Here is an 18,558-nt window from a genome sequence, read left to right on the forward strand (position 1 = left end):
TAAAGGCTCCAAACGGAACCGCCACAAAGACCTAAAACACCCATTTAAACCAACGAGGCCGGCTGTTTTTACGTTGAACAAATGAAGCAAAATAGTCACGTGTCATTAGTTAAAATGTGTTTTTCTGTCGTTAGAATACGATGTATACAAACAAACAAAAGTTATTTAATGACATGACAGTAATTTCATGATAGTCAGTTAACTTGTGGCTCCTATTATTCCTGCCTTTTGTTGGTTTGTCTGGATTGACCTTTGAACTTATATCCAGCCAGTGTTGAACATTTCTGGATGAATTGTTGTTTTTTTTAATTAATGGACGCTGCAATGGAAATAAAGAATTGAAGGAATGACCACTGGAGGGGGTATTGCTACCTGACATGATCCACTCGCTTGATTTAAACGCCGATGTCCGGCCCCAAAAATCTTTACTTACACGGCCTTCCTGCAGTTCCTCACAGCTGGAATCAGGCGACGTCGTCCCTCCTCTGAGGTGTTGTACTGCTGCAGGTTCAGCTTATCCAGAACCTCCTCTGACATCTGCAGCAGGTAGGCCAGAGCTGAACAGTGGATCTCTGACAGTTCCCTCTGTGATTTCTTCTCTGACTTCAGGAACTCTTGGATCTCCTGATGGACTGACTGATCCTTCATCTCCATCAGACAGTGGAAGATGTTGATGCTTCTGTCTGGGGAGAATTCATCACTGTTCTCCTCCTTCAGGTTGTTGAGGACCTTCTGGATGGTTTCTGGGTGGCTGTTCCTCTGATCCAACAGTCCACCCAAGATCCTCTGATTGGACTCCAGAGAGAGACCATGAAGGAAGCGAACAAACAAGTCCAGGTGGCCATTTTCACTTTTGAGAGATTTCATTAGTGCTCTCCCGAGGAAGCCATCAAGAGATGTGGCTGGATCGTAATTTGTAAACAACCCAGCAAACCCGGAAAAGCGGATTGGTTCAGAATATTTTAGGAACTGATTTATAACCGCTATGTCTTTCCTGGTGTAACGGTGGAACATGTAGACGGCAGCCAGAAACTCCTGGATGCTCAGATGAATAAAGCAGTAGACTGATTTCTGGAAGATCACACTCTCTCTCTTGAAGATCTCTGTACAAACTCCTGAGTACACCGACACCTCGGAGACGTCCAGTCCACATCGCTCCAGGTCTTCTGAGTAGAACATGATGTTTCCTTTCTCCAGATGTTCAAACGCCAGCCGACCCAACTTCAGAAGGAGTTCTTTATCAGCCTCAGTCAGTTCCTCTGGTCTCTGCTTTCCTCCATACTTCTGCTTCTTCCTCTTTATCTGAACCATCAGGAAGTGTGAGTAGAGGTCAGTCAGGGTTTTGGGCAGCTCTCCTCTCTGGTCTCTGGTCATCATGTCCTCCAGAACTATAGCAGCGATCCAGCAGAAAACTGGGATCAGACACATGATGTGGAGGCTCCTGGAGGCCTTGATGTGTGAGATGATTCTCTTGGACAGATCTTCATCACTGAACCTCCTCCTGAAGTACTCCTCCTTCTGGGAGTCAGTGAAGCCTCGTACTTCTGTGATCCTGTCAACACACGAGGGAGGAATCTGATAGGCTGCTGCAGGTCTGGAGGTGATCCAGATGAGAGCTGAGGGAAGCAGGTTCCCCTGGATGAGGTTCACCAGGAGCACCTCAACTGACGATACTTGTGTGACATCAGAGATGAGCTGGTGGTTGTTGAAACCCAGTGAAAATCTGCTTTCATCCAGGCCATCAAAGATGAACAGAAGTTTCCAGACAGTCAGATCTTTTGCTCTGATCTTCTGTAATGTTGGATGGAAAACATGAAGCAGTGAGAGAAGACTGTGCTGCTCATCTCTGATCAAGTTCAGCTCCCTGCATGAGAGCGGAAGCACCAGACTGATGTCTTGGTTCTCCAAACCTTCTGCCCAGTCCAGACTGAACTTCTGCACTGAGAAGGTTTTTCCAACGCCGGCGACACCGTTGGTCAGAACCACTCTGATGTGTCTCTGTTGCTCAGATAAGACTTTGAAGATGTCCTGGCACTTGATTGGAGTGTCCTGGATGTTCTTCTTGGAGGTTCTCTCAAGCTGTCTCACCTCATGTTGTGTGTCCACCTCCTCACTTTGTCCCTCAGTGATGTAGAGCTCAGTGTAGATCTTGTTCAGCAGGGTTCCACTTCCTGCTTCATGAGTTCCTTCAGTCACATGTTCACATCTTCTCTTCAGACTGATCTTATGTCCTTCTATCACCTCCTGCAGTTCACCACCCTCTGAAACAAACAATCTTTTAAATCCTTTTACAATTGTCATCTACAGCAGTAACACAGATGTCCTCAACTGGAAAATATTCTGTCATGTTTGAATGATAGAAGCAACAGTCGGGTAATGACCCATCTCACTGTCAGTTTGAAATGTTATGTCTTCTTATGTACACCTATTCTTTTATTTCATTGGGTTTCAATCTAATTTAGTCTATAACAACCATTTCCATGTCTTCCAAGAGTTTGCTTGGACTAAACAGCTGGTAAAAGCTGGATGATATTTAGAAAAACACATCAAACCTTCTCCAAACACATCATACTCAGCAGACCCATTGTCCTGTAAAGGTCACCTGCCTTCAACTCTTTAACACTTTCCAGAACTAAATGACTAAATGTTGCTGAATACTGTCTAAGCATTTAGGAAGGTCTTCAGAGGGTCCAGGGGTTCCAGTGGAACCAAACAAGAGCTCTCTGGATCTTCTCTTGCACATTGTAAATACACAAGTTGTTCCTTTATTCCGACCCAAAAGTATCTTATAAATACAAATGTACGAGCTTACGTGAGACGCTGTTGTTCAGGTCGGCAGTCTGCAGTTCAGTTCTCCGTTTCTTTTCACCCTCGGGACAGGAGGAATCTCCAATGGAAGCAGACCGTTTCTGATAGCTGTCAAAATGGGAATAGTGGTTATACATGTCTACTGGGCGTTAGCAACGCCTAAGAAAGGCTGCGTTCACTTCTACTTTCAGTTTGCTCTGACAGTTGAAGATTGAATGAACACTGAGCAAAAAATATAAAGTTATTTACGTTCTAACAAGCTCGTTTAGTTGGAGAAAAGTGTATTTGATCTAAGTGTTTAGTGGCTTTTCCTCATTGTGAATTTATGTTAAAAATAAAAGTGCCAAATCAAGAATATAAACTCATAGAATAGAACAAAAGTTCTCCATTTATGCTCCAAATACAGTCGTCTGGTCTCTGAAACTGATCATTAAATAGCACAGAGGTCACGCGTATTCAAAAGCTTATTTCAACCATTTAGAAATGACTGATATTGTTGTCTATGGGTTTATTAGAACCAGGAGCCTTATAAATAGACCTTTTAATGAATTTTCATGACATGTGGTGGAACAGTGTGGCAGAACAAGCTGCACAGACCTGCCATGTCTTACCCATCCGTATCTAAATGGAGAGCTGGAGCACTCTGCAATGATGGATATTGTTGGGAAACTTTAAAATATATGCCTAGGAATTTTAGTGAGATGATGTTAACCCATGTAGGAGAAATGACCAGTTAAAAACAGAAGCAATTTTCAGTTTTAAAAGATTTACCACACTAAAATTAACATGGGAGTTAATGGGAGCGAACACCTCACATGTTGGTGCACCGTTTCATTTTAAGGACCTGATGAATTTCATTTTTCACGATAGTGGAGGCTAATACACACAAAATGATGTTTTGTATGGTTGTGAAATGTTCTAAGGCAGAGTTATGTGGTTCAGAAAACCTTACTTTAAAGGTGAGCCTTGAGGTCTGATACCAAAGTTGATAGGTTCAAATTTGGACCGGTCACTCTTCAGGGACACACAGCTGGGCACTGTGGACTCTGCTCTGTACTCGTCCATCCTGAGGAAACATCAGAAATAGTGATGAGACGTGATGAAGGTAAATAATCTGTAGAGGTTGGAGTTCAATAATCCCAATTCACTGCATTTTTATCAAACAGGAACATTTCTAATCCATTCTGGATAACAACTGAATCAATAAATCAATGATGTCTCTGTATCATTTTCATGTTTTCAGAGTTTAAGCTGTTTTTTTTAACTGTTCCCTGCAGTGAGAAAAGAACTGGCACCTTTTCCAGCCCCTCATCCTGCAGCACTGAATGTGCTCTAAAGTTCTTTCCAGAGCAAACGTCTCTGCACTTGCAGCAACATGTTGTAGTCATGGATCCGTGAGGAGAACCGGATACAGGAAACGCCCCCACTTTGATCCCAAAACCCAACTGGTGGCCAATTGGTCCGGCAACGACGGGGACGCTGGTCCATCGGCCCGACAACACTGGTTTTCCACAGGCCAACATGGTGAAAGGACTGTCTTCAGCTCAGCCACTAAATTATCTGGTGCTACATAAACATACTAGTCAGGACTTTTTAACTTCCCTCCTTTGTTCCCCTCTTCAATTATTTCTATGATCCAAGTCCTCAAAGATCACTGCTCTATTTAAAATAGATGAAAGAAATGACACCCACTCCTGCATTTCTTTCACAGTGGTTCCACAACATAGAACAATAAACCACTGGGAGAAAACGTGCAACATGAACCCAAAATCCTGTTGGTGTCCTGTGATCCTGTGTGGATTTATTTAATTATTTTTAAAGTTTATTAAAGTTTATTATAATACCAAAATATCCAGCTGTGACCTGGACTGTTGAACAACTCTTATAACTCTAAGAGCTTTTCACCTGTCACAAAAATGTCGCTCTTCCTGCTTCGTCTGAACAGAATACTTTCACTTTTAAAACCTAATCAACAGCTTCATAGCGTATATATTACGACCATAAAAGCATTCTGGGAGGGTTTAAAGTTCTTTTAGGATCAGTAGCAAAGAGCAGAAACATAAACTAAACTTCACTTAGAAAGACTATTCAACTATAACTAAAGCCAGAATATAAGAAAGTTAAATAAGACCTCTTCATTTATAATGTATAACGATGTTTTGTGCTAAAACTAAATATGAAGTCTTGTTGAATTTTCTTAAGCCAAGAATTCTTCAGCTCTATGCAGCTCTTCAATAGTCACAAAAATGTTTTCAAATCTTGATTTTATCTCCAAACACAACTGTCAATTCTTTTCAATAATGCTCTTCGTTTCCACTCACCTTGTCGGTCTTCAGTCTTCCTGCTTAGTCTGAAAGGAATACTTTTAAAAACTCGTTTGTTGGGTTCCCAGTTTCTGGGACCGTTGTTGCGGGTGTCTACCTGCAGGGGGCGTGGAGGAGCCGCTCATCAGCCACAGCTGGCCCCGCAGACACACGCACCTGCGGTCTCTCTTCAATCTCCCGTTAGATTTAAGGACAGAACTCCCGTCTGCCAGCGGCGGAGTGTTTTCGGCCTCATCGCCAAACCCTGACTTCTGTGGCTTGACTATTTTTGAGAGTTTTCCTCGCGGACTTGTTTTGGACTCTCTCGAGGTCTCTCCGCCTCTCTGTGAACGCGGACCGAACTGTTCTGGTTCACTTTAAAATAAAGACGCTTTTCGGACACTATTCTCCACCATTATTCAACCTGGTTAAATAAATAAGATTTATGATGCTTGACAGATTTGAAAGACTTGTAAAAGCAGCATATTTCTGCAGCCCTGGAGTCCAGGAGGAGCAGCAGAGGTCAGAATGAGTCGGAGCGCGTTTAACTATTGTCTGCAGTTCCACGCGTGTCCACCGGGTGGCGGTAAAGCACCACATGATATTTCTCCTTTTTGGAACTTCTTCAGCTGCGTTGAGCTTTAAATCTTCACCTGTCGCTCCCTTTAAGCTTTAAACTTTGCGGTTCTGTGTGTAGTTTGTTGGTTTAAATATTTCTGATGAATTCTGATGACGATGAGTGAAACTGTCAATGACCAATAGAAAATTCGTCCATTTTTCTATTGTGTCACACATTTTCATTATTTAATGTCATTTTTGGGTCTAAACTGGACCAGTTCTGTGAGCTGTTTTGCTTTTTCTGTGGACCAGATGTTCCAGGCAGGTTCCATCATCGGACACAGACGGAGACAGGTCACGTGACAACAGTCAGCCTTTAGTTCTTTATTACAGGAGGATCTGGTTTATATACAGACACGTATCTGCAAAATACTAAAAAGTATATGAACCCAAAGTACTAAAAAGTCTACATCCGCGCACGTATTAAGTGTTTATACACACGTGTGCGCGTACGTGCACACTGTATATTCATCTAATAACTGTTAGTTTCTAAAACAGCAAAGTAGAGTCACTGAGGCACGGCTTCACCTCCTTTACACCGAGGTTTCCCTGAGCAGGTGTGATGAACTGTTGCAGGAGGAAAAGCATGGAACATGTTAATAACCGGACACAACAACACTCAGGTTTATTGTCTGACGCCATCAGTGTCTCTGGTTGCATCTGTCTGAGGAGCATTGTGAAACCAGGAGCAGTGTAAATGAGGGGGGGGGGCAGTGAGTGGATGCTGCATTCATCAAACACACAATAGTCAGAAGAGAAGAAGGAAGAACAGAAGCCCGTGTTCCTCAGTGTTGGTGTGGAGACGCCTGTTTGGAGGAGCAGGAAGCAGGCTGGACTCTTCCAGCTGGCTTTAATGCCACTTCTCTTCTGAGAACCTCCCAGCAGCTTTCTCTCCACCATCTTTTTACGCTGAAGCTTTTTGATCATTTCAGGTCAGATGTTCTTGGACTGAGGTTAAACATGTTTGTTCTTGTGCTCGGAGCGAACCGACGATCCTCTAAAGTCAGGCATCCTAAAGGTGGATGTTTTCTGAGGCCTGGAGGCTTTAAAGTGGCGCTTTTACCCACTTGTCCTCGTTCTGTTGGAAACTTGATCCAAAAACCTTTTCTGGAGCTTCATGTTCTGCTTTTTTGAAGGAATGAAATGGTTTCATCAGCGCTGCCGGGGGCTGAGCAGGCTTCATAGATCTGAAGCTCTGAGATCCTTTAAAGATCTCCTGGAATCAGCAGATGGGGGTTTGATCCAAAACTGTAAGAATCAGTCAAGCTATCAAATCTTGACTCAGCCCAAGCGTGAACCAGTCCATCCAGAGCTGATTATGGCTCAGCCAGGAGGAAAGCACGGCCTGGGGGGGTTCATATGGAGCAGGCACACTCTGGCTCTATTGCTACTGAAAACAGCCCTTCAGCACAGCAGCCTGGAATACAGTTCTGGAGAACACCTGTTCCCAACAGAACCTGTTTAAAACGGGACCAGTAAAGATGCCCGGCGTGACCACGACCACGGGGAGAGGGGGGGGGGGCAGAGACAGGCGGTAACGCCGCTGCCCCCCCGATTCACCTGGAAACAACAAAAACCCCAGCAGCTTGGACCCAATATGGCAGCGTGTTCCTCAGAAACGCTCCTCAAACTCTCCCCACAGCTTTATTGCTAAATAGGATTTGGGTTTTTTTTGTCCGTGCTAAATGGAAAGAGTTTGTCCTTTGGTGGTCCAACAGGACCACGATTTGAATGGATGGATGATTTGATGTTATTGAGAATAAAAACAGCTGAAAGTGGAAGCGGAGATGTTTCAGAGCACCAGAGTTCAGAAAGAGTTTCTAATCAAACACCGCCTGCATCTTTCAAAATATGGTTTCAACCCCTTTAACATGATCAAATAGTCATAACAATGAACAAGTATCACTTGTCCTGTTATTTATACTTGAATTCGTTATGTTTAATACATTTCCGTGTGTGTACAACCACCTCCTCAGCAACGATGCCCAATTCAACGTGGCCTACTACTGCAACGTTCTGGTGGATTCAACAGGTCTCTGCTACTGGTTACCACCCGCCATCTTCAGATCGTCCTGCTCCATCAGCGTCAAATATTTCCCCTTTGACTGGCAGGACTGCACGCTCAAATTCACGTATGCACGGGCAGGATTTTTCATTGTTGTTTGAAACGCAGACAAACTCTGACATGATGTTTTAAACTGAGCTGAGTCAAGATTTTATAGAATCTAAACACATATGAGAGGAGAAAAAGGTGCAAAAATAAAATGCACGGTGCAGCTAAACTCTCCCAGTCGGAAAAAAGGCTTTTTAAATTCTGAACTGCATTTCCATGTTGCCTTGCAGCTCTCTAACGTACAATGCCAAAGAGATCAGGTTGCTCCTGAAGGAAGACATAGTCATTGAAACCAAGTGGACGGTTGAATGGATCATGATTGATCCTGCAAGCTTTACAGGTAACCAAGTAAAGATTCATTTCCATTTATTTTTATTTTTTACTGCATACAGTCCTGGAGCTTGTTGGGGACTTTCAGTGTACTGGATGCTGTTGATACATGCAGAGAAGTTGTTTTCACCAGAGCCTGAGCCTTCAGACTGGCTGCAGCTCCAACCAGACTGACAGTCATAACTTCATCACTTGTGTCTGAACTCTGGCTTTGACCAACAGAGAATGGTGAGTGGGAGATCATCCACCGACCCGCCAAGAGAAACACCTACAAACACATTCCCATGGAGAGCAACAAGCATCAGGACATCACCTTCTACCTGGTCATCAGACGCAAACCTCTCTTCTACGTGGTCAACATCATCATCCCCTGCGTGCTCATCTCCTTCCTGGCCTCGCTGGTCTACTACCTGCCCGCAGACAGTCAGTGCAGAGTCACAGAACGTACTGAAGCCAGCGTCAGGCAGATTAACAGTCTGGGACCTTTTCAGAATCACAACTACATGAACTGAGTTAACCTTCAACAGCACCCAAAGAATCAGACATTATAGCTGAATATCACGTCAGCACGGGACAACACAGCTAACAGCAAACATCGGTAGTGGGCGGAGCTGAGGGGCCGCCATTAATCGAGAAACATAAATTAGCTCCCCAACAGATTTTTGAATATATTTTAAAAAGGATAATAAAAATGTGTGTGTGTGTGTAGGTGGTGAGAAGATGACACTGTCCATCTCAGTGCTGCTTCCTACTCTTGATCTCTCAAAGGCTCCAGAAACATCCACGTCCATTCCTCTTATTGTGAAGTAGGTAAACGCACCATTTACTCCACATCACTTTAACTCTGAATCAGATATATTCTGCTTCTCCAAACTATATATACATTAGGGCTGCAGAACCAGGTGACAACCGGCTGAGATTTAAAAAATGGAAAACACCTGAGTGTGTTTGTGTGCTGAAGATATTTGATGTTCATCATGGTGGTGGTGACGGTGGTGGTGCTGAACTGTGTGGTCGTCCTCAACCTCCACTTCAGGACGCCGAGCACGCACGTCATGTCTGAGTGGACCAAACAGGTAAGACACACACATCCTGTTGTCCCTTTGTTGAACAGATGAACATCAGGATATATGAACATGTGGTTTGATAACATATGAAAGAGGATATATGAACATGTGACTTAATACATATGAAAGAGGATATATGAACATGTGACTGAATAACATATGAAAGAGGATATATGAACATATGACTTAATAACATATGAAAGAGGATATATGAACATATGACTTAATAACATATGAAAGAGGATATATGAACATATGACTTAATAACATATGAAAGAAGATATATGAACATGTGACTTAATAACATATGAAAGAGGATATATGAACATATGACTTAATAACATATGAAAGAGGATATATGAACATGTGGTTTGATAACATATGAAGAGGATATATGAACATGTGACTTCATAACATATGAAAGAGGATATATGAACATGTGACTGAATAACATATGAAAGAGGATATATGAAGATATGACTTAATAACATATGAAAGAGGATATATGAACATATGACTTAATAACATATGAAAGAGGATATATGAACATATGACTTAATAACATATGAAAGAAGATATATGAACATGTGACTTAATAACATATGAAAGAGGATATATGAACATATGACTTAATAACATATGAAAGAGGATATATGAACATATGACTTAATAACATATGAAAGAGGATATATGAACATGTGGTTTGATAACATATGAAAGAGGATATATGAACATATGACTTAATACATATGAAAGAGGATATATGAACATGTGACTTAATAACATATGAAAGAGGATATATGAACATATGACTTAATAACATATGAAAGAGGATATATGAACATGTGACTTAATAACATATGAAAGAGGATATATGAAGATATGACTTAATAACATATGAAAGATGATATATGAACATGTGACATAGTAACATATGAAAGAGGATATATAACATGTGACTTAATAACATATGAAAGAGGATATATGAACATGTGACTTGATAACATATGAAAGAGGATATATGAACATGTGACTTAATAACATATGAAAGAGGATATATGAACATGTGGTTTTCCCACTATAACACACACACACACACACACATCAGTATCAGTGTTCCAAATCCTGTTTTCTTTTTCTGCCAGCTCTTCCTCCAGTGATTACCCCGCATCTTGCGCATGTCCCGCCCTGCTGAGGCAGAGCCGTACTGGGATGGAGCGTTACCGCGGCGATCCAGCTCAGTGGGCTCCATTGCCTCGGCTGAGGAGTACGACAGTGTGAAGTCCCGCAGTGAGCTGATGTTTGAGAAACAGTCTGGGAGACACGGACTGGTGACCCGAGTCACACACGCTGCCAGGACGTTTCCAGAAACATTTAAACACATGAGATATAGAAGCATCAGTAGCTTCATTTGAGTTCTGAGCTTTGGTGTCTGTGTGGAGCTGTGAAACCACAAGAAGAGGGAGGAGCCATCAGCTGTACGCAGAGATCAAGCCGGCTGTGGATGGAGCCACTACATCATTAAACACATGCGCAACAAGAACGACGACAATGAGCTCAGAGGGTTCAAACAGAGTCCTCAACCCAAAGTCTGATTTAAAAAGATCAAAAGTGGCGTAAATGTCTGGTCCTGACAGGAGAAGGATAACTGGAGCGGCATCGCTCGTACAGTAGACCCACTCTGCCTCTTCCTGGTTACCCCGGTGATGACCTTTGGCACCGTAATCATCTTTCTGAGGGGAATCTGTAACCAACCTCCTCATCTGCCCTTCAAAGGAGCCCCGCATGACTCCAGAGAGGAGAACCCACGCCTGCTGTGATGCACACACACAGCCAGGGCTTTTTCCATCGCCATCGTTTCTCTGGGGGAAATGTTGCATTTCTTTATCTTAATAACAACAAATCTTTAGTCTGTTCTATAGGAGCTCCATATGTTTAGTGTCAAAGACTTCTTAGATTGTGTTCGTTGCTGGCACATAAAGAAAAATGCTTTGATTTTACTAAAGTGACACAACCCATCTCAACACTGTTTTTTATATCCTCTATATTATTGTGCGTAGTCTGTGTAACTGTTGTGCTTTATTTCTGCTGGCTTCTTTAATGGGATGTAAACCAGCCTGACATAATACCAGTTGAGTACTTTATTTGATGTTGCCAAAGGTTTAAAAACAGCCTGACAGAATAAGAAATTGTGAACATTTAGAGGATGAATTATACCTGGTGGTATCTGATCTTGAATGGCAAATTTTAGAGTATTTTATAGGGAAGTGAAATAATGTTTGGACCTCTTATCAGGCAAAGAGAAAGTTGTTAAGAACTGCTCTAAAAACACCACCTCAGGGGGACTATATCCAAATCTCTCCGTTTACTGATGGGACGTTGAAACGTCAATACGCGGATTCATACATTTAGAACTGGACGTTGCACCAGAACTGGAAGCGCGGACTGATACATTTTTAACAGCGGTCCTGCTTCAGCCCTCCGGGGTTTAATAACAAAATACGAAAAATACGAAAATTTTAATTTTGGAAACATTGTTGTCGGTTGTTCAACTTGCCGGCTATTGCAAAATTGCTAAATACGCGCTAGCATGCATGTTTTAAGCTATCGTAGCGGTATGTTTTACCATGCCCGCGCCCTATAATCCGGAGCGCCTGATGTATGTGTTAAATACAGAAATAGCACCCGTAACTGAGGCTGCACCTTTTAATACGGTGCGCCCTGTGGTCGCGAACATACGGTATATAGAACATAGGGCACGTTTGTGCGTGATATCACTCCGCGTCTGCGCAACGACCACAACCTCCTATCTTTAGTATTGCTGCACCAACTGGTGGTCTTTTGGGTTGAGGATAACGGTGATCTATATGTAGCTATATGTAGCTATAGCGTCATTGGCCTCCACTCCAGCCACTCCTGGTAGTTCCTCAAAAACACAGAGTTTCTAGTGGATGCACAATCTGTGGAAGCCAACATAGAAACTTCTGAAGAGCCAAAGTTCTTGCAACAAAAATATAGTCCCCAATTAGGTTGTTTTGTTATCACACGACCCCGTCCCCATTATCTTAAGAGAATATAAAAGAATGAGTGGAGACAGAAGAGAGAATGAGACGTTTTTGGCGCGTGTCGCTCTTGATTTAGTGTTTATTTTTGCAGTAAACTTAAAGGAGGCCTTTTCACTTTATGTTTGATTCCATTTAAGCTGATATTCCATTCTTGACATCTTTAAATTTACAGTATTCATGGGAGATTTATTTGGTCATTTTGCTTCTTTTTATTTCCTATTTCCCACATTTATTCATAGTTTTTATTAGACTGCAATAAATCCTATAACATTGAACAGACTGACTAAAGTCAAATGACCTGTGGTTCCCACCGATAGCCGTCATTCTGATGGGTTTTTGCTGGCTGCAGCTGAAATATTCCAATGCTCCATGTCACAGAGACAGTAAATACTAAACCCTAAAGATTCTGAAGGCATGATGTAAAATAGTAACGTATAATACAGACATTTGAAGAGACAATTAAGAGAATGTTTCCATGCTTATAAGAGTGGCCGAGGAGCCATTTAGAACTTTGTAAAGATGCATTGTGTGATACCAGGAACTAATTTAACTTCAAGGCGAAGCTGCTTCTGCTTTGTCGACCATCGACTGATCTCCTGAAAGTCCACCAGCGCTTTTTAAAAACTGAATTTTTCATCTATGGAGGGAGTAGACGGCAGATGTTTCCACAGATGCTCTTCACCAGTGGTCAGTGAGTGATGCAGCAGATGAGCAGGAGTTGACTGGCTTCTACCAATGTCTCAATGTCTCCAGCCCATAGTGTGGATTCTCTACGAGATCAGACAGCAGCTTCACTCCTGAATCCTTCAGCCGGTTCTGACTCAGGTCCAGTTCTCTGAGATGGGAGGGATTGGACCTCAGCGCCGAGGCCAGAGAGCCACAGCTGATCTCTGATAAGCTGCAGTCCCTTAATCTAAATAAAGAAGGGAAACTTTTATAAGGTTATAAATGAAACCAGTATTAATCTGAAAGGTTAATCAAAGGCATGATCTGTAAATATTTAATTTAGTTACAGGTTAAAAAATGACAGTAATATGTAATTACCACAATTCCAACCTCTCAGGTTTGCACTGTTCCAAAGGAGAATCTATATTGTTCTGGCCCTCACTCTTCCCAGGTTCTCCCACCTCTTTCCCTCCCATCTCATCATGGAGATCCATCTCACCTGTGGCTCATCTTTAAAGGCACAACCTGTCTTAGATGACTTCCTGTCTCCCTCACCATCTCCCTCCTCGTTGGCTGGTGTCTACCAGGCACCCTCACCTAGTTTTGTCTAATTTTGGTTACCATCTGTGGGCTTTTTCATTGTCCTTAAATCAATTTATCATGAATAAGTGGTCCCCGTGTGGCCCTCCCTCCTGAAGGAACTGGGCACAACACACACACTCAGAAAGTGTGAGGACCCTCGGATGGAATAATGGACATTTTTGAGAATGGTGTTTACCTCAGAGTTTCCAGTCGGCAGTTTGGATCCTGGAGAAAACCACAGAGCAGCTTCACTCCTGAATCCTGCAGCTGGTTCTGACCCAGGCCCAGTTCTCTGAGATGGGAGGGATTGGACCTCAGTGCCAAGGCCAGAGAGCCACAGCTGATCTCTGATAAGCTGCAGAATTCTAATCTAAATAAAGAAGGGAAACTTTTATAAGGTTATAAGTGAAACCAGCATTAATCTGAAAGGTTAATCAAAGGCATGATCTGTAAATATTTAATTTAGTTCCAGGTTAAAAAATGATAGTAATATGTAATTACCACAATTCCAACCTCTCAGGTTTGCACTGTTCCAGAGGAGAATATATATTGTTCTGGCCCTCACTCTTCCCAGGTTCTCCCACCTCTTTCCCTCCCATCTCATCATGGAGATCCATCTCACCTGTGGCTCATCTTTAAAGGCACAACCTGTCTTAGATGACTTCCTGTCTCCCTCACCATCTCCCTCCTCGTGGCTGGTGTCTACCAGGCACCCTCACCTAGTTTTGTCTAATTTTGGTTACCATCTGTCGGCTTTTTCATTGTCCTTAAATCAATTTATCATGAATAAGTGGTCCCCGTGTGGCCCCCCCTCCTGAAGGAACTGGGCACAACACACACACTCAGAAAGTGTGAGGACCCTCGGATGGAATAATGGACATTTTTGAGAATGGTGTTTACCTCAGAGTTTCCAGTCGACAGTTTGGAAAGTGGAGAAAACCACAGAGCAGCTTCACTCCTGAATCCTGCAGCTGGTTCTGACTCAGGTCCAGTTCTCTGAGATGGGAGGGATTGGACCTCAGCGCCGAGGCCAGAGAGCCACAGCTGATCTTTGATAAGCTGCACTTAATCAATCTGAAAAATGCAGGATGAGGTTATACGGTGCAGGTCTGCATGTTATCTGCGTCAGTACTAAACCTACGTTAGTTCTTAGTTGGGTCAGACCTGAATTCACGATATTACAAGGAATTGTTTTAATGTGGTGCATCACAGCAGGATTGAGAACAGCCTCACTTCACCATCTTAGCAGCTGGTATATAGGTAGAAAAATGAAGACTGACCTGAGCCTCTCCAGTTTACAGTTTGGACTCTCCAGTCCAGAACAGAGCCGCTTCACTCCTGAATCCTGCAACGTGTTGTCGCTCAGGTCCAGAACCCTCAGATGGGAGAGGTTGGACTTCAGAGCTGAGGCCACAGAATCACAGCTGGTCTCTGATAAACTGCAGCGTCTTAGACTAAAATAACAATTATTTTGAGAGAAGACAAATAAAAATCAACATGTACCAGAGCAAAACACAGCTCACAAGCAACAAACCTCTGGTCCTGCACCGGCTTATCTGCCGTATGTTCCTATTTTGGGTTCTTTCAGGGCGGTTGGACAAGATCTACACCGTATGTAAAGTGTGTGTAGGTCAAAATACCTTCCAAGTTTGTGAGACCACATTTCTCAATAGCACTCAACCCTTGTCAGGAGTTGGGACAAAGCGACCCACTCCTGATAGCTTGTGGGCGATGCTGCAGCGACCCTGCAATCCCTACACTCTCTGGTGAAACCAAATCACACTGCTGGATGCTGGAAGGGTGGCTATAGTCTGGACGCATCGTTCCCCTGACTGCACATTTCTCCAACAATGATTGGCAGCTGGTGTCACTTGTTCTCCAGATGAGAGAAGGAAAGAGAGCCCCCCCACAGTGTGTTTGATTGCCCCACTGCAAGCTCAGTGCTGCCAGAAAACATTGCTGGAGCATCAATTCCCCTCAGGGCATCAACAAGGAGCTCAGGAAAAGGTGCAGCTGCCACCTACTAGAGACAAGCACACTGAGCTGAGATTCAAAGCCCTCTCCTCCCAAGAGAAGAGCTTGTTTGTTGGAGGCTCTTCTGGGCGATACCTGGTGCCACAGCTCCAGCTCAGCCCGTCTCTGGAGCTGAGGTGGAGCTTAGCAAGTTTCATGGTTCTCCACCACTTCCTCTCGCTGAGGACCTTCTCAGCTGGTGGTTTCTGCTCCACCTTCCAAGTTGAGCAGGTGATACTTCTGCATTCCTGCCACCAGTGTCTCTGCAGAAAGAGTCTTCTCTCCTGTTTTATATTAGATTGTATAAAATTAGGATTTTTGGCTGATCTCTTAGATGTTGTTGACTAAGACCAGGTTTCTCTTTAATAACATAGAGAGATTCGATGAGAAGAGCAAATGTATTATTTTATGAGCTACTTCCACTACTATTATATACACATACTTCCATATTGTCTTAGATTGCAAGCTGCATTTATTGCATCGTTCATAGAAAGTCATATTTGTGAGGAGAAAAACTCCAATAAGGTCATTTTCTTTAATGACCATTACAACAGAAGGAGGCGATGAACAAACAGATTTATCTAAATATTTGTGAAAACTTATGGATGGAAACCTTTTTAAAATGGTTGCATTGTTTAGAATCGGTGTAGAAGGATCTAAAATGGCGCCCAGAGCGGTCGCCTTGGTGTCTTGCTGCGTTCTTGTTTGTCTATTTTTGTTTGTTAATTGTGTGTCTGCCTGCTCTTACACCCGTGAAGAGCTACTAAACATTAGGACTCTCACCCCCACGGACTTACTTCCAGTTTTTCTGGCTCCTGCAGCCGACCTGGTTCACTTTTTGGCCCAAAAGGTGAGACGGCGGAGGAGAGGAAGACGGGCCGGTGCCCTGGCGAGACTACGCAGGAGAGGCTCGCGCACGGCGCTGCCTGGGATCTTTCTGTCCAACGCCAACTCACTTTGTAACAAAATGAACGAGCTGAAGTTGCTGATGCGGATTAAAGATTTCTCCACCTCGTGTGTTCTCTGCTTCACTGAAACCTGGTTCAGGAAAGAGACACCGGACAGCGCGCTCCTCCTCGGGGGATTCCAGCTGCTCCTCCTCGGGGGATTCCAGCTGTTCCTGGCGCTCTCTGGGGAGAGAGCAGGCGGTGGAGTCTGCTTCTACATCAACAGCGACTGGTGCACTGATGTGACTGTGATCTCTCAGCACTGTTCTCCTACTTTGGAATACCTCTTCATCAACTGCAGACCCTTCTGTTCTCCGCGTGAGTTCGCTTCATTCATTCTGGCCTCTGTTTACATCTCGCCAGACGCGGACGTGCGCGAGGCTCAGCGCACGCTCGCGGACTGTATTCAACAAGTGGAGCGGACCTATCCCGACGCTCTGGTTATCGTGCTTGGCGACTTTAATCAGAGCAACCTGAGTTACGAGCTCCCCTGGTACAAACAGTTATCAAATGCCCCACCAGAGCAGATAACACGCTGGATCACTGCTACACCACAGTGAAGGACGCGTATCGGGCCGTCCCCCGTGCTGCGCTAGGACTGTCTGATCACGTGATGGTCCACCTGATCCCCACATACAGACAGAAACTTAAACTAATAAAGCCATCCGTGAGCACCACGAAGAGATGGACCAGTGAGGCTGTGGAGGAGCTGCGCATGTGCCTGGATACAACTGACTGGGACATGTTTAAAGGGGCCACACATGATCTGGATGAGTACACGGACACTGGGACCTCATATATCCACTTTTGTGAGGAGCGCATTCTACTACAACGCGCACTAGGGTGAGTTACTCCAATGACAAGCCCTGGTTCACACCGAGACTCAGACAGATCAGGAAAGAAAAGGAGGCAGCGCTGAAAAGTGGAGACAGAGACTGCTACAGAGAGGCCAAATACCGGTTTAGCAGGGAACTGAGGAGAGCTAAATCTGTGTATTTGGAGAAACTTCAGCAGCAGTTTACTGCTAACGACTCTGCTTCTGTGTGGAGGCCTGAGGCAGATCACCGACTACAGGCCTCAGGCTTCAGAGGGTCAGGAGCCCTTTGTCAGAGCCTGTCCCTCCACTATGCCCGCTTTGACACCTCGTCAGCCATGCCCAACCCTCCCCTCCCCCCAGTGCCACTGCCCCCATGGACCTCACTCCATCAAAGGCAGTCCCTACCCCCTCCACTCACCATCAGTCCCCCCCCATCACTTACCACCAGTTCCCCCCTCCTCCCCCCCTTCATTCACCATCAGTGAACAGGATGTGCGCAGGCAGTTCGCCAGGTTGAACAAGGCCCCTGGCCCGGACGGCGTGTCTCCTTCCACCCTGAGGCACTGCGCAGAGGAGCTGCCTCCTGTCTTCACAGACATCTTCAACTCCTCCCTGGAGTCGTGCCAGGTGCCAGCCTGCCTCAAAACTTCAACCATCGTCCCTGTCCCCAAGAAGCCACGGATCACTGGGCTTAACGACTACAGACCTGTGGCGCTCACCTCTGTAGTCATGAAGTCCTTAGAGCGCCTGATCCTGCCACACCTCAAGTCCATCACCACCCCCCTCCTGGATCCACTGCAGATCGCCTACAGAGCCAACAGATCTGTGGACGACGCGGTCAACCTGGCCCTTCACTCCATCCTGCAGCATCTGGACTCCCCGGGAACCTACGCGAGGATCCTGTTGGTGGACTTCAGCTCTGCATTCAACACCATCCGCCCCGCTCTGCTACAGGACGAGCTGTCCCAGCTTAGTGTGCCTGCCTCCCTCTGCAGGTGGATCACTCACTTCCTGACGGATCGGAGGCAGCATGTGCGGCTGGGGAAGAGTCTCGGACTCTGTCTCCATCAGCACTGGATCACCCCAGGGCTGTGTACTTTCCCCCTGCTCTTCTCCCTGTACACTAACTGCTGCTGCACCTCAAGCCACCAGTCTGTCAAGCTGATCAAGTTTGCAGATGACACCACCCTCATCGGACTCATCTCCAATGGCGACGAGACTGCCTACAG

General features: G+C 44.5%; 1 protein-coding gene across 1 annotated transcript in view; it reads right to left on the minus strand.

Annotated features, from left to right (window-relative positions):
• The window catches only part of LOC130537297 (uncharacterized), a 253,319-nt gene that overhangs the window by 166,340 nt on the left and 68,421 nt on the right, over window positions 1–18,558 (minus strand). The window contains 2 exon segments of the mRNA XM_057053982.1: window positions 14,453–14,626; window positions 14,833–15,006. Coding sequence (XP_056909962.1) covers window positions 14,453–14,626; window positions 14,833–15,006 — 348 coding nt within the window.

This window comes from Takifugu flavidus, chromosome 14 (assembly GCF_003711565.1).
Source record: "Takifugu flavidus isolate HTHZ2018 chromosome 14, ASM371156v2, whole genome shotgun sequence".
Classification (NCBI taxonomy): Eukaryota; Metazoa; Chordata; class Actinopteri; order Tetraodontiformes; family Tetraodontidae; genus Takifugu; species Takifugu flavidus.